The sequence below is a fragment of the Rana temporaria genome, chromosome 10 (genome assembly GCF_905171775.1).
Source record: "Rana temporaria chromosome 10, aRanTem1.1, whole genome shotgun sequence".
Classification (NCBI taxonomy): domain Eukaryota; kingdom Metazoa; phylum Chordata; class Amphibia; order Anura; family Ranidae; genus Rana; species Rana temporaria.
Window position 1 is genome coordinate 57,833,715 of NC_053498.1, and position 22,104 is coordinate 57,855,818.

General features: G+C 41.8%; 1 protein-coding gene across 6 annotated transcripts in view; it reads left to right on the plus strand.

Annotated features, from left to right (window-relative positions):
* The window catches only part of LOC120916590 (transcriptional enhancer factor TEF-1-like), a 122,868-nt gene extending 108,950 nt beyond the window's left edge, over nucleotides 1-13,918 (plus strand). For 4 of the 6 annotated variants that reach the window (XM_040327643.1, XM_040327647.1, XM_040327646.1 and 1 more), the window contains 5 exons: nucleotides 2,125-2,258; nucleotides 4,124-4,318; nucleotides 7,912-8,052; nucleotides 9,426-9,578; nucleotides 11,401-13,918. In XM_040327643.1, coding sequence (XP_040183577.1) covers nucleotides 2,125-2,258; nucleotides 4,124-4,318; nucleotides 7,912-8,052; nucleotides 9,426-9,578; nucleotides 11,401-11,514 — 737 coding nt within the window. In that variant the 3' untranslated portion in view covers nucleotides 11,515-13,918. The remainder of the gene's footprint in view (nucleotides 1-2,124; nucleotides 2,259-4,123; nucleotides 4,319-7,911; nucleotides 8,053-9,425; nucleotides 9,579-11,400) is intronic. The other 2 variants (XM_040327648.1, XM_040327649.1) reach the window with 1 other exon arrangement.
* Nucleotides 13,919-22,104: the final 8,186 nt, after the last annotated feature.

Consider the following 22,104-nt stretch of genomic DNA (forward strand, 5'->3'; position numbering starts at 1 on the left):
GCGTTCCTCACAGGCTGTTGATTGACGTTTTCCCCAAAAACGAGCTCTCCCCCCGTCGCGTAAGCCGCGTCACGGTTGGCGAAAGGAGCCGAACGGCGAGTCGGCGCTATACTGCGCATGCGCATCGCCGTTCGGCTCCTTTCGCCAATCGTGACGCAGCTTACGCGACGGGGGGAGAGCTCGTTTTTGGGGAAAACGTCAATCAACAGCCTGTGAGGAACGCCCACTCCCGCGGGACTCGCAACCCGGATGGACGGGTGAAGATGCTGTACTAAGGTATGTACAGCAGGAAAAAAATATTAAGAGCATTAATCGTGATGGAATGTGGGGGGGGCAGTGGAATAAAAAAATGTTGTTTTTTAAGGGGGAACCACCGCTTTAATTTACAAGCTGAGATGTTCAGGCATTGACCATAAGGTTTATGCTGGTTACAGGGATGTGTCCAAGAGTGGTGATAAATAACATGTACTCAGACTGGTCGGGAGTGGGGTACCACAAGTTTCTGTCTTGGGGCCAATTCTATTTAATTTATTCATAAATGATATAGAGGATGGGATAAATAGCAGGGCAAGAACTTCACAATAGGATCTAGAAATTTTACAGAATGACCCGAACAAAATAATGGAGTGGGCAGACAAATGGCAAATGAAGTTTAATGTGGAGAAATTTAAAGTAATGCACTTGGGGGGGTAAAAAAACATAAATGCAAACTACTCACTAGGGGGAGAACCTCTGGGGGAATCAAGGATGTAGAAGGATCTGGGGGTCCTAGTAGATGACAGATTGAGCAATAGCATGCAAGCTGCAGTTACCAAAGCCGGCCGAATATTAGCATGCATTAAAAAAAAGGGATATACTCCAGGGATAAAATTAAAATTCTGCCACATTATAAAACTCTGGTTAGGCCACATCTGGAGTATTCTGTCCAGTTCTGGTCACCAGTCCTCGGAAGGGATGTGCTGGAGCTGGAGAGAGTCCAAAGAAGGGTAACAAAACTAATAAGGGGACTGGAAGACCTGAATTACAAGGAATGACTGCAATCACTAAATTTATTCTTGCTAGAGAAGCGACGCTTGAGAGGGGACATATTGATCTACAAATACTGCAATGGGTATACCAGCATAGGAAAGAAAATATTCAGTCTCCAGGAAGTGTAAGAGGACACAGGGTCACACAATGAAACTGGAGGAGAATCGGTTTAACCTTAAACTGCGCAGGTTTTTTTTTTTACTGTTGGGGCAATTAGGATGTGGAACTCTCTTCCACAATTGGTGGTGGCTGTGGGGAGTATGAATATTTTTAAAAGACTCTTGGATGTATATCTTAAAGAACACAACATACAGGGATATGAATATTCGTTGTAGACACTGACACACGTACACCAACACAAGTTGTACTGGATGGACTATTGTCTTTTTTCAACATATTATTGCCAGATTATCTGTGCCCTTCAGTGCAGCCTATCGGCGCACATCAGTAAAGGGGAAAAATTACTTATTTACAAAATTATTCTAACCAAAACAAAGAAACTTTTTTTTTTTTCAGTCTTTATTGCGGTGATTAAATACCACCAAAAGAAAGCTCTATTTGGGTAAATTGATAAAAAAATTATTTGGGTACAGTGTTGCATGATCACGCAATTATCAGTCGAAATGCGACAGCATTGGCCTGGGTAGGAAGGGGGTGAAAGTGCCCAGTATTCAAGTTGTTGAATACATCTGGGGGATGAATAAGGTTCAGGAGGGCAGTTTTTTCAATATTGGACCAAAATCAAGAACCTCAATCTAACTGGAGGAAAGTTCAAAACAAATCTTAGAAATTAGAATTATTTTACTAAAAGGGTAATTGATGCTTGGAATAAACTTCTAGCAGAGGTAGTGAGACAGTTAACAGTAAATGGCTTCTAACATGCTTGGGGCAAACATAGATCTATAATCCGACAATATAGTCAAAACAAAAAGAAGACAAAAAATAAAATAAAAATGGTCAGGCTCAATAGACTACTCCGGTCTTTTTCTGCTGTCACTTTTCTATGTTTCTATATGGTATTGCCTCATCTTATGCCTACATTACATTTATGTATTTAGCATTTCCTTTTAACTTAAGTTTTCTTTGACTGTTAAGGTTATAATGCCAGTCCTGCCAGTCTGTCTCCGGTACCTACAGGGCCTGCATGGCAAGGCCGCTCTATTGGCACACCTAAGCTGCGTTTAGTGGAATTCATGGCCTTTATGGAACAGCAAGGAGAACCTGATGCAGTAAGTACAATCTATAGTACAATTCTAATCTTTACATACAGTTGTGCTGAAAAGTTTGCATACGCTGGCAGTATATCTGCACGAATAATCGTTAATAAAGTGCAATCTTAATTCAACCCCCCACACAATCTTAATCCAGCATTTCCACGATTCATGTAACAAGTGCAGAGCAGTTTCCTGCTCAAAGCTGTAAAAAAAAAAAGCAGCCGGCAATGTTTAACTTAATTGCTCAGCGCTGAAATAAAAATAAAACAAACAATATATCTTTCTGTTCATTTACAAAGGGATGAACTTTGGTCTGCAAATGAGGTCTGTTTAACCACTTAAAGACTAATGCCGCGTACACACGATCGGTCAAACCGATTAGAACGGTCTGATGGACCTTTTTCATCGATTAACCGATGAAGCTGACTGATGGTCAGTCGTGCCTACACACCATCGGTTAAAAAAGCGATCGTGTCAGAACGCGGTGATGTAAAACACTACGACGTGCTGAAAAAAACAAAGTTCAATGCTTCCAAGCATGCGTCGACTTGATTCTGAGCATGCGTGGATTTTTAATTTAATTTAAAACAAGATTGCTTTTTTTTAACCTATGGATAAATAACCGATGGGGCCCACACACGATCAGTTTGGTCCGATGAAAATGGTCCATCAGACCGTTCTCATCGGTTTGACCGATCGTGTCTACGAGGCATAAGACTTTTTCTGACACTTGTTGCTTACAAGTTAAAATCAGTATTTTTTGCTAGAAAATTAATTAGACCCCCCCAAACAATATATATATATATATATATATATATATATATATATATATATATACATACACATATTTTAGCAGAGACCCTAGAGAATAAAATGGCAGTCGTTGCAATATTTTACTGTTTGTCACACTGTATTTGCGCAGCAGTCTTTCAAAAAAAAATTTGGGGGAAAAATATAGTTAATTTTTTTTTTTTTTATTAATTTAACATTAAAATTACCCCTTTTTTAAAATATAATGTGAAAGATGATGTTTTGCAGAGAAATGTGATCTTTATTCCAAGCAAAAAAAATTGATTCTGAAATGTTGGCATTAATATTGATATTATGACTAATCATGACTAATCAAAAAGTTTTATTTAAAAACATTTTATTTAAGGATAGTGAATTTTTATGTTGATGTTAAGCCACCCAGGGCTTTTATTCGCCCTTTTGGGATGCACTGGCTAAATACCCTTATTTAATATGCTCCTAAAGCACACCCATTTTTCCTCCGCGTGCTCTGTTCCTAGGATTTTATCCCATTTAGTATCGTCGAGTAAGGAGCGTAGTTTCTGGAAGTTGATTCTTTTAAAATTCGGTGTCTTTGTAGTCCCCTTATGTTTTTTATTTGTGTTATTTATGCTGAAATAAATTGACCCATGATAGTTGTTTCCTAAGTTGTCCTGTATTTCTTCATCCGCGATCAGGTCTGTATTGTTAGTAATCATTAGGTCTAGTAACCAATTGTCGCCCCTTTTTTTATTTATAGCGCAAAAAATAAAAACCACAGAGGTGATCAAATACCACCAAAAGAAAGCTCTGTATGTGGGAAAAAAGGGGCGTCAATTGTGTTTGGGTACAGTGGCGCAATTGTTGGTTAAAGTGACGCAGTGCCGTATCGCAAAAAATGGCCTGGTCATTAAGGGGGCAAATCCTTTCGGTTCTTGAGTGGTTCAATAAAAGAGAATTTTTTTTTTTGCGATGATTAGTAATGTTTCCAATATTAACGCCATTCATGTTTTCTGCCAGAGTATGCAAACTTTTGAGCACAACTGTGTATATAGTATAGATCTTTTCTCATGCCAGTAACCTATATACAGGTAAATCATCTTGAGCCATAGTTTGTACATTTTTCTCCACAGTACAACAAGCATCTGTATGTACATATCAGCCAGTCGAATCCCTCCTATAGTGATGCATTACTGGAGTCTGTGGATGTGCGTCAGATTTACGACAAGTTTCCTGAAAAGAAGGGAGGACTTAAAGAGCTATATGAGAAGGGGCCACCCAATGCCTTCTTTTTGGTCAAGTTCTGGGTAGGATATTTTTTTGATTAATTGTAATTGTTCCCAACAGGTTAAACTGAAAGTCTTTTTTTTTTTTATGAATTTATAATGATTTGTACGAATAGGGAAGAACTGCTATTTGCTTCTCAGCTGAATAGATAAAATAACACAATGCAGTTTTTAGAGTGGGGACAATTTATTGTTCATTAAGTCATGCCTTTATCAATCATACACGCATGGAAAATGTAAAAGACTGGGCTTTGTATGGCTATTCAGTTAGGTGTTCATATTGCATAAATATACTTTGATCTCCTGTAATACTGTGTACACACGACCGTATTTTCCGTTGGAAAAACCTTGGATGTTTTTTCCGACGGAATTCCGCTCAAGCTTGACGTGCATATACACGGTCACACAAAAGATCTCTGAACTTTCATCTGTCAAGAAAGCAGTGACGTACAACACTATGACGAGCCGAGAAAATTAAGTTCAATGCTTCCGAGAATGCGTCAAATTGTTTCCATGCATGCATTGGAATTGCTACAGACGATCGGATTTTCCGGTAGGAATTTTTTCCGTCTGAAAATTTAAGAACCAGGTCTCAATCTTTTCCTGGTGGAAATTCCAACACCAAAAGTCCGATAGAGCATTCACACGGTCGGAATTTCTGTTCAAAAGCTCACATCGGACTTTTGCTGGTGGAATTTCTGATCGTGTGTACGGTGCATAACTCAAGAGTGCAAAATCTTGTGCAGCTGTGCATAGTAGCCAATCCACTTCTAACTTCAGCTTATTCAATTCAAGCAAAGTTCCGTCAAAAAAATTTTTTAAAGTCAGCAGCTACAAATACAGGTGGGCAAAAAAGTATTTAGTCAGCCACCAATTGTGAAAGTTCTCCCAGTTAAAAAGATGAGAGAGGCCTGTAATTGTCATTATAGATATACCTCAACTATGAGAGACAAAATGTGGGAACAAATCCATACAATCACATGTCTGATTTTGAAAGAATTTATTTGCAAATTATGGTGGAAAATAAGTATTTGGTCACCTACAAATAAGCAAGATTTCTGGCTCTCACAGACCTATATCTTCTTCTTTAAGAGGCTCCTCTGTCCTCCACTCATTACCTGTATTAATGGCACCTGTTTAAACTTGTTATCAGTATAAAAGACACCTGTCCACAACCTCAAACAGTTACACTCCAAACTCCACTATGGTGAAGACCAAAGAGCTGTCGAAGGACACCAGAAACAAAATTGTAAGCCTGCACCAGGCTGGGAAGACTGAATCTGCAATAGGCAAGCAGCTTGGTGTGAAGAAATCAACTGTGGGAGCAATAATTAGAAAATTGAAGACATACCAGACCACTGATAATCTCCCTCGATATGGGGCCAAAATGATCACAAGAACGGTAAGCAAAAATCCCAGAACCACACGGTGGGGACCTAGTGAATGACCTGCAGAGAGCTAGGACCAACGTAACAAAGGCTACCATCAGTAACACACTACGCAGCCAGGGACTCAGATCCTGCAGTGCCAGACGTGTCCCCCTGCTTAAGCCAGTACATGTCCGGGCCCGTCTGAGGTTTGCTAGAGAGCATTTGGATGATCCAGAAGGATTGGGAGAATGTCATATGGTCAGATGAAACCAAAGTAGAACTGTTTGGTAGAAACACAACTCGTCGTGTTTGGAGGAGAGAGAATGCTAAGTTGCAACCAAGGAACACCACACCTACTGTGAAGCATGGGGTGGCAACATCATGCTTTGGGGCTGTTTCTCTGCAAAGGGAACAGGACGACTGATCCGTGTACATGAAAGAATGAATGGGGCCATGTATCCTGAGATTTTGAGTGCAAACCTCCCATCAGCAAGGGCATTGAAGTTGAAATGTGGCTCGGTCTTTCAGCATGGCAATGATCCCAAACACACCGCCCGGGCAACAAAGGAGTGGCTTTGTAAGAAGCATTTCAAGGTCCTGGAGTGGCCTAGCCAGTCTCCAGATCTCAACCCCATACAAAACCTTTGAAGGGAGTTGAAAGTCTGTGTTGCCCAGCGACAGCCCCAAAACATCACTGCTCTAGAGGAGATCTGCATGGAGGAATGGGCCAACATACCAACAACAGTGTGTGACAACCTTGTGAAGACTTACAGAAAACATTTGACCTCTGTCATTGCCAACAAAGGATATATAACAAAGTATTGAGATAAACTTTTGATATTGACCAAATACTTTATTTTCCACCATAATTTGCAAATAAATTCTTTCCAAATCAGACAATGTGATTGTCTGGATTTGTTTCCACATTTTGTCTCTCATAGTTGAGGTATACCTATGATGACAATTACAGGCCTCTCATCTTTTTAAGTGGGAGAACTAAATACTAAATACTTTTTTGCCCCACTGTACTTCAGGTGCTGACTTTTAAAATAAGGACACTTACCTGTCCAGGGCGCCCACAATGCCGGCAGCCGGTTTGTCCCTCGGCTCTAGGGTGGAGGCGCTGCCGCCTTGCGGCTTCACTTCCTGGTTCCCTACTGCGCTTGCACTAGTCGCACTGTGCGATCCCAATGGTCCCTGCTGTCTTCTGGGACATGTGTGTTCTTCTGGGACCTCTGTGATCTACGCCACCTACAGCGCCTACTCTGTACCCCCGCCTTCTCTTCTGGGAGACACACAGCTCCCGGAACACAGCGAGGACAAGTGAAGAGACGCGCAGCGCGACTCGCGTATGTGCAGTAGGGAACCGGGATATGAAACCACAACGCTTAATTTCCTGATTCCCTCACAGTGGATGGCGGCGGGGGAAGCAGAGTGATTGCTCGGCTTTGGCTGACGACATCGTGGGCACCATGGACAGGTAAGTGTCCATGTATTAAAAGTCAGCAGCTGTATTTGTAGCTGCTGGCTTTTAGTAATTTTTAGTGGGACCTCCGCTTTAATGCATCCTTTACATTAAGGTAAAAAAACTTCTGACACTGTTCAGCCTCCCTCGTTTTACTCACCTGAGCCCGTTCGTCCCCTCGGCAGAGACAAGCTCTTCCTCTGTGCCCCTTGTCTTGGCTCTTGATTGGATAGATTGATAGCAGCTTAAGGGGAGCCTTCTCCAACGTGGACACTCAATGTGGAGAGGAGTTACCAGCGCCGCCAGGGGACCCCAGAAGCCGAGGATCAGGGCCACACTGTGCAAAACAAACTGCACAGTGGATTGTAAGTATGACATGTTTGTTTAAAAAATAAAATAAAAATAGGGTTTAAAACCGCTATAAGCCTAAATTCACATTACTGTATTCCAGTTTCCCTGCGGCCACGTTTGCGCAGGCAAGGCAGTCCATTCTTTAGTATTGGCTGCTACATATGGAAAACGCACAAAAAAAGTCCCTGCGCCCTTTCCAAAAATGCAGCTGCAGAGCAACTGCATAGTGCTGTGTGGTTTCCAGCAAGGGACACCACACAGCACTGTGTAGGGGTGCCATTAGGATTATTGATACCCCCCATGCATCTGCTAAACAGCAGGATGGCTCTGTACCAGATTTCAATAAGTCGGACACCTTTTATGCAAATGCCATTTTTTGTAAGGTTGTGTTTTCCCTCGTATTTATTTCTGCAATATTTTGTTAACAGGCTGACCTCAATACCAGCATTCAGGATGAGCCAGGAATATTTTATGGTGTAAGCAGCCAGTATGAGAGCTCAGAAAATATGACCATCACCTGTTCCTCCAAAGTCTGCTCCTTTGGAAAACAAGTAGTAGAGAAAGTAGAGGTAAGCAACCATTGTCTTCTGAATTAATAGTGACCTGAACCTACAAAAAAAAAAAAAAATGTTTCTGACATGGGTACAACTGGCAATAGAATGCCGGTTTCAAAAACATTGGGGAGAAGGTGTCACTTTTGAATGTGAGCTTTGTATCCCTGCCACTCGCAGACAAATTAATTTTCTGCTCTTTGTGATGATCACCCTCTGCTTTTAGCAGTGATGGGCAATACCACTGTCTAATAGCAAAATAACTTTTGAAAAAAAAAAAAAAGACTTCATGGTTTAGTTTGGAAATCCCTTTAAAGTGATTTTAAAACAAGTCCTTCATGGCAGGAAGCAAAAAGGGCTTATATGTACCATTTTATCTATAACTCTCATTAGCGATTTGGGTTTCCTAAAAAGTGCGCGCCTCTGTTTCCTTGCCCATAGGTTTAGTGCTGGCACCTTCTGGATTATTAATCCATTTTTATTCTATAACCAGTTTGCTTAAAGATTGTGGGCCGGATTCAGAAACGATTTACGGCGGCGTATCTCCAGATACGCCGCCGTAATTTTAAAATGTGCGCCGTCGCATCTTTACACCTATTCAGAAAGGCATTTACGTTTGTTTTTCTCCAAGATACGACTGACGTAAGTCTCTTACGCCGTCGTATCTTGGGTGCATATTTACGCTGGCCGCTAGGGGCGCTTACGTATATTTCCGCGTTGATTATACAAATTAGGTAGATACGCCGATTCAGAAACGTACTTGCGTATGTCGGATTTAGCTACGCCATTTACGTAAGGCGTCGGTCCGGCGTAGCTTTACCCCTCATAAAGCAAAGGTAAGTCATGTTAAGGTATGGACGTCGTATGTGAATGGGGCTGGGCGTAAGTTCCGTTCACGTCGACTAAGCATTTAGCCGACGTATCTTTGGGAATATTTGCGACGTGACTGTGAGCATGCGTGCGCATGTGCCGTTCGTTCGGCCCCTCATTTGCATGGGGTCACGGTTCATTTTAATAAAACACGCCCACTGCCAAGCTACTTTGGATTACGCGGGCTTACACCGGCCCATATACGCTACGCCGCCTTAACCAAGGACGCAAATTGTTTCTGAATACGGTACTCGCCTGATAGATGCATATTAGATGCGCTACGCCTGCAGAAAGATACGCGATTCTTTCTGAATCCGGCCCTGTGCCACTACCAGCAGATGCTACCTATAATTGTAGACCTCTAATCCCAAAATCACCATGTTGGACCAAAATGTCCTAAATTATCCAATTTTCCTGAGAATCCTTTGTCAATAAAAAAAAATGTAATATAATGATCCTATTCAGAGGTAAATGTTTTTAAGTGGGTTAATCCTGATATCCCCATTCTTTCTTGCCCACAGACAGAGTATGCTCGGTTTGAAAATGGACGTTTTCTTTATCGCATTCATCGCTCGCCCATGTGTGAATATCTCATCAATTTCATCCACAAATTAAAGCAGCTTCCAGAAAAATATATGATGAACAGTGTGTTAGAAAACTTTACTATACTACAGGTAAAAAAAAAATGTGTGTACTTTCCTTCGTTAAAGCGGAGTTCCACCCAGGAAAACAACATTTGGCCAAAAGTATTAAAAAAATAAAATAAAATAAAAGTGAAAAAAAAAAAAAAATTATACTCACCCGAAATACCTGTTGCTATGCGGAAGTCCGTAATCTGCCTCTTCGGCACCGCGGAATGTTTTCTTCTTCTTCTTCTCCTAGTGAATGGGGCGCGCTGCTTTCTGGGAACTGTGTGTGTTCTCAGAGAGCAGCCGCCCATTCACAAGCCGGCACGAGACTCACACAGGCGTAGTAGGAAATGGGCAGTGAAGCCGTAAGGCTTCACTGCCTGTTTCCCCTAGTGTGAATGGCGGCGCGGGACCTGCATCGATCGTGGGATCGGCATCGGGGGGGGCCATCAGCGCGGGCACGTAGGACAAGGTAAGTGTCCTTAGTAAATGTCAGCAGCTACACTGTTAGTAGCTGCTGACTTTAAAAAAAATAATAATTGCGGGTGGAATCCCGCTTTAATAGGCCATTTCCATCATTCTTGACACATGGCAACTGAGTGTTTCAGATGCATAGCAGCATAGGGTACACACAGTGTATTTCTTTGTTGGCTGTGCATTAAAGTCTGTTTTTTCAAGAGGACTTCAACTGTAAGAGCACAGATTGGTGCAAGTTAAGCCTAGTACACACAGGCCGAAATTTGGGCAGCACATGTGTAGTGTACTGCGCATTCGACCCATGTGTACTGAAGCTGGTCGATCGGCTCCCGATCAGCGCTCCCAGCCAATGACTGAGAGCGCTGACCTGAGTGTTCTGGTGGGGTGGGGGGGGGGGCTGGGTTTGGGCAATCCCCCTGTTAGTACATCTCCCCTGCTGTGCTATTGTGTTCTAACGTTGGATAGTCTCCTTCTGAGTTCTAAATTGTCAGTTTTCTGTTGTTCAACCCTACTGGGTTGTACGGAACAAAAAAGCTACTAGTGTGTACTAGGCTTTACATTACCTGATTGGTAATTGTACAGTAGTTAGTAGCAAGCTGTGTCGCACATGTTTTCATCTCCTGTAAGTATGTTCAGCGACTGACAGCCAATGTAATGTTAGAGTCGGCAAGAAAACATCCGCAGGTTTGCATTACAAAGATCCTTAGCCCCCTAGCCTCCCCCCCTTCTTTAAATATTCACCTGGCTCCTATCATCGCTCCAGCACTGTCTTGGCTGCAGCGCGGGGTTGTGGCTTACCGAAGCTGTGTGTCTCTTACCGAAGCTGAGTACAGCCCGGATCAAGAGCATGCATGCATGGGTGCCTTCTTAGCACCTGGCTTGCTAGGAGCCACTTGGAGCAAGAAGAAAGTAACTGGGGGATTGCCAGATGAGCCAAGAAGATGGCAATAAACGTTTGCAATACTTTAGGTTTATAAATGAGCCAGGATCATAAAATACGGTCTTAGTACATTTCACACACAAACTTGCTTAGTCTTAAGTCTGTAGTACAACTTATTGGACTCCCTCTTCTAGTCTGTATCTTTATGTGAATATAATTACAGGAATCTGATATCAAGACAAATGCCAGAACTTATGCTAGTTACATTGTACATGATTTTTTAAATAATAGGGTATGTTCACTGTCTACTGAAATGCCCTCCCACACTCTCTTGACTATCCCAGTAGGTAAGAACACGGATCACAATTGCCATGCCAATGCTGCTAGTGTCACTCGTTTATTTTGGGAGCCACCAGGCTTATGTTAAAAACACATTTGCTGAATACTTTTTTAATATGTATTTTTTAACATAATAAAAATATTTTATTGTTTTTTTCCTATTCTCCTCAGGTGGTTACAAATCGGGACACTCAAGAATTGCTCCTCTGCATAGCCTACGTATTTGAAGTGTCCACCAGTGAACATGGAGCTCAGCATCACATCTACAGGCTGGTGAAAGACTGAGCTATAGAAAACCCTTCCTTATGACTCAGCCATGTGGGACTTGGCTGTCTTTGGCAGTCTCAGAGGCATCTCACATTCTCTTTGAGCCTCTCAAACCTTTTCCAAGATGAAGAGACTAGGGCGAAACAGGGATGGAACCCTTAAATAGAAGAAGAAGCATGGACATGAGGGGGAAGGGCCATGAAACCACAAAGACCTCACCCTAACAGAACCTTCTGTGTTTTATGTTTTGAGCCAAAAGGAATATATATAAATATCTATATATATATAAATATAAATATGTTTGTGTGTGAAACAGTTTCCAAACCTGGAAAACCATGTAGAAGCCGCAACTGTCATAAGGTGTTTTGTTTTATTTTAAATGTTATTTTTATTTTTTACATATGTTGCTGCCAAGTGCATCAGTTCAAGGTACGGCGCCATTTTTTGAGAAGGCTGTGGAGGATTCAGTGGGATAGGAGATTTGTATTAACACTCCTTGTCTCACTTTTATTTTTTTTGCTTCTTGGACCCCACTGAAATGTAACTCCTGCACTTTCCGTGGTCAAAACTTTGTAGCTATATCCACCATAATAGCCCACTAATGTGTTTTTTTTTTTTTTTGTTAATAGCTTGCACAGTATTTTAACCTGGTTCACGTTTCAACCTCATGTTGTGTGTGGCCAGCTCATAGAACTAAGAGATCCTATTTAACATATCAGGGAGTAGCAGAAAGCAAATTCTACTGTGTGGGTTAAATGCACCTTTTTGGTCTTCGATGTGTTAAAGTTTATAAGAATGCTGATGCATTTAATCTTCAATATGGACTTGTGAAGTTTTTGTGGGAATTCAGAAGGTGGTATATAATGTGACTCAATCATGATTAGTTAAGCCATTTTCCTTCTTGCCAAGAAAATGTAGAATTTTGGTGAATGGCCAAAGTGAATATTGACAACTGGTCCTTGACTGTTTTGTTGAGTATGAATGAAAGACCAATAGAAGTTCAAATTTTTATTTTCATATTAAAGTGGGCGCTTCCAACAAGTGTCATGGTGGCACTTCTAACAAGTTACCCTGAGCACAAACAAAGACGTGTCATGAAGACAAATGCTAAAGACTTTTGGTATTGACCAGCTGGACTTTTGTAAAGAAGGACTCTTACAAGGCATGTATATTGACTCTCACCCTCTTGTGTCACAAATTCAGTGCCTAAAATTTGAGTGGAAAATACATATTTTTTTGTATTGAAAACCAAGATTATTTTTCCTAGGTGGATTTGATATTGTTATGAAAATAACATACTTGACTGGCAGCCCACAATCTGCATGCCTTTCCCTTCCTCCTAAAAAAAAAAAAAAGGCCAAATCATTTTTTTCTTTTTTGAGCATGGGGAAGAATTGGTCCTTTACACTGCAGTGTGCTGATTTTGTCTTTTTTTTATGGTGGTAAAGCTGGAGGTGTATCAGCATTTCATGTGATTAATAATGATGCAATATGGAATGTGTGTTACTCATCTCTGCAAACTGTACATGGGGCATTTATTTATCCACTTTTGTAGAGTTTAGGAGTACTATGATCCCTACAGCTTCTGTGAACGTGTCATGTAAGCCACTACTGTCATATGTATGGACTCATTTTAAATTCATAGAAGGTAGAAGATATCACCATATTTAGGTCACTTGTTATTTTGTGGTTGCAGCGTGCCAAAGGTATCCATAAACAGGCCAGGTCTGTTGTCCAGCACTTGCCATGTTAAAGGACAATTTGGCAGCAGACCTGGGACACCTAAATTATAATCTGGACCAATCTTGCTGGAGTTTTGTGGTAATTTGTTTTTGGCGTACATAGCATTCAGCATCATAACACTAAAACATGTTCTCAAATTTGTACTGTTGTCTAATGTCTGACTGTCATCTGTAGTTTATGGGTGCCTTAAAATTAGCAGAGCTCCTAAACACCATATGTATCAAACCAAAGATATACCGGCTATGGTTATCTACTGATCTTCTCTCCAGTGGAATCTTTTGGTCCCCAGATACAACCAACCTACTCTTAATTTATAGGATTGCATAGCTTGCAACCTCCATTTTGTGCACAAATTACAGTGTGCCATATTCATTCTTATTATATAGGTCATATTTTCATCCGGAGCCCGTATTTATCGAAATAAAGTCAAGTGCCCAGATTACAGGCAATTTTATTATACAATATGCTTTTATAGGGATTATGGAAGTTTGTGAAGCTAGACAGAAGTGTGGAATAAGCACTGCATAAAAAGGGTATTTAAATTATTATTTTTTTATCAATGACATAGATTTGTCTTAATAGATTGGCTTGTGTAACATTCTGTTGAATCTTCTATTTGGAACTTAAGGTTTTAACTATCAGATGCAGGTTTTAATAAAAGAAAACACAAGCTAATGCATTTAATGTTTCTTCTTTTGCAATTCCCTCAGACTTTAGTAGAAACATAATATAAAGCAAGACTAAAAAAGGTTTTGTATAGAGAGGCAACATTAACATTAATAAATACATATATAAAGTGCCAATGCTTTGCCATAACATTCTATATTTGACCTGTATATGTGCTAATACTATAACTGCATTGAAAAGCCTTCAGTTTATCAGTCAAATTTTTTTCAACAGGACGTACTTGCTAGGAAAAAAAAATATTAGCAATATAATTTAATGTGAATTAAATATCTTAAAACTGAACTCTGGGAACAAAAACTTTAATTAAAATCTACAATTCTCTATTTTTTATTTCCCAATAGCCACAATGGATATACATTTATGTTGTGTGCCTTTGCAAACCTAGGCCGGGATTTAGAAAGGACTTACGACGACGTATCTCCAGATACGCCGTCTTAAGTCCAAATGTGCGCCGTCGTATCTATACGCGTATTCTTGAAACTAGATACGCCTGAAATTTGTCAAGATACGACCGACGTAAGTCTCCTACGCTGTTGTATCTTGGGTGCATATTTACGCTGGCCGCAAGGGGCGCTTCCGTAGATTTACGCTTTGAATATGCAAATGACCTAGATACGCCGATTCACGAACGTACTTGCGCCCGTCGCCTTAAGCTACGCCGTTTACGTAAGGCGTATGTCCGGCGTAGGTTTACCCCTCATAAAGCAGGGGTAAGTCATGTTAAGGTATGGACGTCGGAACAGCGTCGTATTTTACGTCGTTTGTGTAAGTCGTAGGTGAATGGGGCTGGGCGTAGGTTACGTTCACGTCGAAAGCATTGAGCCGATGTATCTTAGGGAGTATTTGCGACGTGATTCTGAGCATGCATGCGCCGTTCGATCGGCCATGCATTTACTTGGGGTCACGCTTCATTATAATACAACACGCCCACTGCCTTGCTACTTTGAATTACGCGGGCTTACGCCGGCCCATTTACGTTACGCCGGCGTACATATGGGAGCAAGTGCTTTGTGAATACAGTACTTGCCTCTCTACGTTACGTTGGCGTAGCGCATATGATATGCGCTACGCCCGCTCAAAGATACGCCAATGTATCTGAATCCCGGCCCTAGATTTTATCTTGCAAAAGTTGCAATGACATCATACCTGTACAAAGGAAAAGTTCCGCATGGCATTACTGTACAGATCAGAAAAAATGCATGAAACCACCAAGATTTAAGTACGAATACAATTGCTTCTTGCATGTAGAAAATATTTGATTATCCGGAGTTCAGGTTTAAGTTTTGTCTAGCTCTGAAAAAACTAGGCACGGAGGCTCCTTGCTACATTGTCTAACTGCATGCCATTTTTTTGTCAAAGCTTTATCATTGCAACAACCATAAGCGGTCCACTTTTTTGCCTGCCTAGGATTTACATGTGGACCTTCCAAGGATTGACATGCGTGGAATGATACACATAGAGTACATATGTGTCAACTATCCTCACTGATATTTTCTAACATTGGAAACTTTGAAGGACTTTTCACTGCTATGTGATCTTTTCATTCCACATGCACTGAAATGTAACAGCACACAGCAACAGGCAAATGTGTTTATCAATGTTTTTGTACTCACCCTTAAATTTCATGTGCATGGACAGATCCTCCTTTTTTGGCCGTTCAGGTGTTTGTCATGGGTGCCCAAATGTTTAAGATCGCAGCAGGCATGTCTGCATAATTACTTGCTAAAAAGATCTTTTGGCATTCCATAATGCACACTACCCAATCTCAATGTCATTGCAATAGCAGCAAGATTGTATATTAAGTATGAGTCCGAGGAATGAAGACTAGTGTCCTATATCCAAACGGTTCCTGCTGATAACATGACTAGAACCCTGAAATTTTGGTAGATTAGGAATCGCATTTAATAGATGCAAAAAGGACGATAATGAATGTGCCTAGTAGCCCCACTTGCCATGTGTTTGCCTTCTCTCTATCAATCCAACACATTATCAGGAAATGCTTTGTTTGCTCTGATTTTTGGGGAAAACCATTGTACACAGGAGAAAATTAACAGTGGACTTCAATGTATACCTATGTTTGTATTGTGAACAAAACTTTCTTTAGTATATAAAATTATTTTACAAAAAAAAATGGTAGTTGTCTCATTTGTATGCATTTCATTTATTGAAAAAATCAAAAAATGTAATTGCATTTCTAGCCATTTTTCTGTTTGGTTTTGGATAGAATGGGGAATGGTTAGAACTTGTCAGTTTTTACTGCTCACTTGCCCTCTTGGAGAAACCTCAGTTTCACAGTCGGCACTAAAAACACATGGTACCTTGATAGGAAGTGAGGGGAAATGTTAACAGGGCCAGTGAGAGGAGCAAAACAACTAACATGAATTCTGACCCTTCCCCACTTTGTTTATAACAACCTGAATAAAGGTCACAGGAGTGCAGAACGGAGTGCACTTCTGTGATCCCCAGGAGAAGTAGTGTCAAAATGGCTCCGGTCCTACTTCCTCTTTAACCGATTCCTGCCCATTCTGTGGCAAGATGACAATATGACACCGATGGGAACCTCTCCTCCGGGTGGACGTCATATGACATCCTCCCAGTCCAGCTGGGCTGCATTGCGGCAGGATCTGTCACCGGCTGTGTCGCCCGGACACGACCGATGACTGATCACTGTGCTGGCCTGTTGTCGGTACCATGTGACCACTGTAACCAATCACAACAGGTCACATGACAGCCATCCATTGTATACAATTGTGTTGCTAGCTGTGATTGGTCAAAGTGATCACATGCTACAGACTGGGCCAATCACAGCCCATCAGTGCCATGTAATCAGCTGTGGCCAATCATCGCTAATCACAACAAAACAAACTGAATAGATTTCATTCAGTAAAATGCTTCCTTATAGCAATAAAATTCATTGCAAAGGGCAAATATAATGTGAAAAATAAAAATACTTATCACTTCCCCAGTATAGTACAATGTTACTATGGTAACATTATATTGCTATGGTCAAAGTGTGTTAATAAAATTAAAAAATGTGAAAACATTTTTATAAAATTTTAGTTTACCATACTGTCACAAGTCGGTGTCCCTGATCACTGCCACACCAATTATTTTATGACTGGTGACAGTATGTTAAAAAAGATATGAAAAAAATTACAACTTCAAAAAACTTGCCATGCCTCTTACTAAATACCTTTAGACTGTCTACTTTCCAAAAATGGGTCATTTGGGGGATTATCTTTACTGTCCAGATATTTTTGGCCCTCAAGAAATGAGCTAGGCCTTCAGTACATCAAGATTGATACATTTTCAAATATATACTCTAGTTTGTGGACTGTATAACTTTCAGAAAATGTAACCGAACACATTTTGGCCCAAATATATGAAATTTGCAAGCTTTTATAACAAATGAGGAAAGATTAGAGGAACTCTTGAGAAGAGGAGATTGAGGTGGGATATGATCAACATGTACAAATGCATAAGTGGTCCATATTTGTCACCTCCTGCTCATTCTGAGCCCACACAATGCCACTGCTTCCACTTCACTGCAGCACATGCCCTCGTATAAATCCTACTCCCACCTTACTGCCCTCCCCCTCCTACTACTCCTAATTGCCCCAAACCCTGGCCCTCCCCCAGCTAACTCTTACCCCCAGAATTGGCAGTCTACCTTCTCTGACAGTAGTCGTAACTCGTACTCTCTTATCTCAATTTCCCTGATTCCAAGAGTCAGCTCCCCCCTTATGTACCCTCTGGAGTGCCTGCTCTCTAAAAAACTTGCCTCTATCAATTACCTTTTCCCTTTCAACTTCCTCAATCTCCTTGCTATTACCAAAACCTGACTCCAGGAATTTGACACTGTCTCTCCAGCTGCCCTCTCCCATGGTGGCTTACTCTGGACTTATTCACCCAGATCCAGTGTACCAAAAGGAGGCGGTGTTGGGCTTCTCCTCTCCCCAAAAGGCACATTCCAAGTTCTTCCTCCCTCTCTTTCCCTCTGTTCTTTTAAAGTGCACTGCATTTGTTTTGTTTTTTTCCAGTTTGTCTGAGGGTTGCAGTAATTTACCGGCCCCTCGGCCTTGTGTCACAGTTACTTGATGACTTATCCGCATGGCTACTCTCTCTTCTCTGAAGTACCTGCCCTCATCCTTGGAGACTTTAACATTCCAATCAATGCTAACACCTCAGCCACTTCGCAACTTCTCGATTTAACCTCCTCCCTCAACTTAACACAATGGACACAAACCACCACTTACTCCAACAGAAAGACTCTTGTCCTCGTGTTCTCCCACCTCTGCACTTCCTGCAACCTCTCTAAGGCCCCGTACACACGACCAAGTTTCTCGGCAGAATTCAGCCAGAAACTCGATCGGAGCTGAATTCTGCCGAGAAACCCGGCGTGTGTACACTTTCGGCCGAGGAAGCCGACATGTTCTCTATTTCCTCGTTGTTCAATGAGGAAAGTTGGCTCGCCGAGATCCTCGGCGGCTTCACACAGAACTCGACGAGCAAAACGATGAGTTTTGCCCGTCGAGTTCCTCGGACGTGTGTACGGGGCCTAACACCTCCTTACCTCTCTCCAATCAAAACCTTATCAGTTTCACACTCTCCCTGTCTCTTACCTCCCATGCTGCCAACCTGCAAATGGTTACCCAAAGGAACTTTCACCACCTCAATCCTTCCCTTCTTCATTCTGCTACGAATTGACTAATTGATAAAATCACACCCCTGTCCTGCCCAGACCTGGCCACTTCTGTCTACAACATGCTGTCATGCTGCCTGGACACACTTTCCCCCCTTTCTACATGCAGAACCAAGCCTTGCCTGCTACAACCCTGGTAAACCGATTACCCCAAAAGTCTCAGGAAACGCAGCCGTGCTCTTGAACGCGTGTGGTTCAAAACTAAATCACTACAAGACTTCACCCTCTACAAATCTGCCCTTCTTAAATACAACTCCTGCTTCTACTCCGCTAAACAAACCTACTACACCACTATCATCAAAACCCTCTCATCCAAACCTCATCAACTCCTTTACACCCTTAATTCCTTTTTTCACCCCCCACTGCTTCCACCCACCAACGTGCTTACTGCCCAGGAGATTGCCAATCACTTCAAAAACAAAATCAACACAATTTGTGATGAGATGACCAGCGTCCCCCACCAACCAACACACCAGGTCCATCACCACACTCAACACTTTCCACCTTCAACCCTGTTACCACTCAGGAAGTTGCCAAACTTCTTTCCACAACCCACCTCACCACCTGTCCCCTCGTAACTACTGCAATCACCATCCTGCTCTATCCTAAACTCTCTAACCCGCATCTTCAACCCCCCTCTCTTCCTTCACCTTTCCTTCTCCACTCAAACATGCACTGGTTACCCCCATACTTAAAAAAAACCCTTACTGGACCCCACCTGTTTGAATAACTTAAAACCCATTTCCCTGCTCCTGTTGGCCTCCAAGCTTCTTGAATGCCTTGCCCACAATCACATGAGTTGCTACCTCACTGACAACAACCTTCTCTACAGTTCGGCCTCCACCCACAACATTACACTGAAACTGCCCTGCTAAAACTCACCAGCAACTTACTAACTGCTTAAACAAATGGCCAGTACTTCATACTCTTAAACCTTTCTGCTGCCTTTGCCACAGTTGACCACCCACTCCTCCTCAATAAACTCCACTTCCTTGGCCTTTGTGACTCTGCTCCTTTCTGGTTCTCCTCCTACCTATCTCGGCACACTTTCAATGTCACAACAACATCTCCTCTTCCTCTATCTTCTGGGGTACCCCTATTCCTTCTCTTGGACCCCTCCTTTTCTCTCTCTCGCTCTTTCCTGGGCCGGTTAATACCTTCCCATGGCTTCAATTGCCACCTCTATGCTGACGACACCCAGATCTGTCTCTGGACTCCTCAACTCACCACCTCAATCTCCTCACATATCACAAACTTACTAAACGACTTATCAGTATGGATGTCGACCACTTTCTCAAACTCAATCTTTCTAAAACTGAGCTTGTAATATCCCCCCCCCCCTTTTCCCCTCCCCATGACTTTACCATTGAGATCAACGGCACAATCATCCACAGATGCCAGAGTACTGGGTGTAATCCTTGACTCTGACCTCTCCTTCAGCCCCCACATCCAATCACTGGCTAAATCTTGCTGCCAAAGTTGTTGCATAGTCATTTGTTCCACTTTTACCTATAGGTAAGCCTATAATAAACCTTTACGGTTTAGGAGATATTCCCCTTGTAATGAGCTGCTGACTGCAGCGGCGCATGCGCAAAAGGGGATTCTCGGCTGGCAGGCCCGGCAGACGCCGGACCTTGCCGGAAAGGAACGTATGTGCAGGAGTGACGACATTGCAGCTCCAGCCACTCACAGCGCTGGAGCCTCAATACCCAGAAGACATGCCAAGGCAACATGTCGGCTACCTCGGTGTGGATCAGGTGAGTTACCGACACCTCGTTCTAAGGTAAGTATTTCATAATGAGATAGTATGCGGTGCATACTAGCTCATTATGCCTTTTGCCTTACAGGGTTCTAGAAAAAAAAAAGTTCAGCGGGTATACAACCGCTTTAACCCCTGCAACATTTTCAGAATTTGCCCCTTCAGTCGATCATGAATGGTTCTGCCAGACTAATATACCTTACTAACCAATCTTTGACTGCTGCCCCCTCTGCTAATCTCTCCACTGGCTTCCCCTACCCCACCGTATAAAAGTCTAAATATTAACCACAACATTGCCCCCAGCTATATCACTAATCTCATCTGCAGATATCACCCAAATCGTCCTCTCCACTCCTCCCAGGACCTCCTGCTCTCTAGCTCCCTCGTCACCTCCTCCTATGCTCACCTACAGGACTTCTCCAGAGCTTCTCTCATCCTCTCGAACTTTCTGCCTCAGTATTTTTGGTCAGCTCCTACACTGCCTGCCTTTAGGTGATCCTTACTCATTTATTCAGGGAAGCCTACCCCACCTCCACCTAAGAACTGTACTTGAGTCCCCTCCATCAGATCATTCTCTGGAGCCATTACCTTTTGTACCACCTCCCTCTCCCTTTAGATTGTAAGCTCAATGAGCAGGGCCCTCCTATTCCTTCTGTATTATAATTGTACTGTTCCCCTTTTTATTGTAAAGCTGTTGGCACTATATAAATCCTGTATAATAATAATATAGTGAACTTAGTTTTGAGTTATTCACTTTAAGGTCATCACAGTGGATAAGGGGGCACTCTTTACAACTAGAGGAAAAGAGATTTCATCTCCAAATATGGAAAGGTTTCTTCACAGTAAGAGCTGTGAAAATGTGGAATAGACCCCTTCCAGAGGTGGTTCTGACCAGCTCAGTAGATTGCTTTAAAAAGGGCCCGGATTCTTTTCTAAATGTACATAATATAACTGGGTACTAACATTTATAGGTAATGTTGATTCACTGAATATCGAAATGCTTCTCGTGGATCAGGAAGGAAATTTTTCCCCTGCTGTAGCAAAATTGGATCATGCTTTCCTGGGTTTTTTCGCCTTCCTTTGGATCAACTGTGGGTATAGGATTGGCTATATGGGATTGTAAGATTATTATTTAATATTTTTATTAGTTGAACTATATGGACTTGCCTTTTTTCAACCAGACTAACTATGTAACAGAAACAAAGAAATTGTCAGTATTTTTTTGTTTATATAGCAAAAAATTAAAAACCCAGTGGTGATTAAATACCACCAAAAGAAAGCTCTATTTGTGAACAAAATTATAAAAATGTAGTTTGGGTACAGTGTTGCATGACTGCGCAATTGTCATTCAAAATGTGACAGCGCTGAAAGCTGAAAATTGGCCTGGGCAGGAAGAGGCTAAAGGTGTCCATTAATATAAACGGTAATATCCAGATTTAGCAGACAGCTTTTTTTCAGCTCAAAAAAATCAGAACAATTAAAAGATGAACTGCTTGACAGCACTTTGTTCATTGCCATATCCCAAAAATGCCCTAGGGTAAATCCTTCCGGGGCTGGAGTGGTTAAAGGCAAAGTCTATTAATTTTTGATGTTGGCATTTTCAACTTTTTTTGTAGGGTTCAATTAGTTACCATGGAAATTTTAACATGCTTAAAGCGGAGTTCCACCCAAAAGTGGAACTTCCGCTTAATCCACTCCTCGCCCCCTTACATGCCAC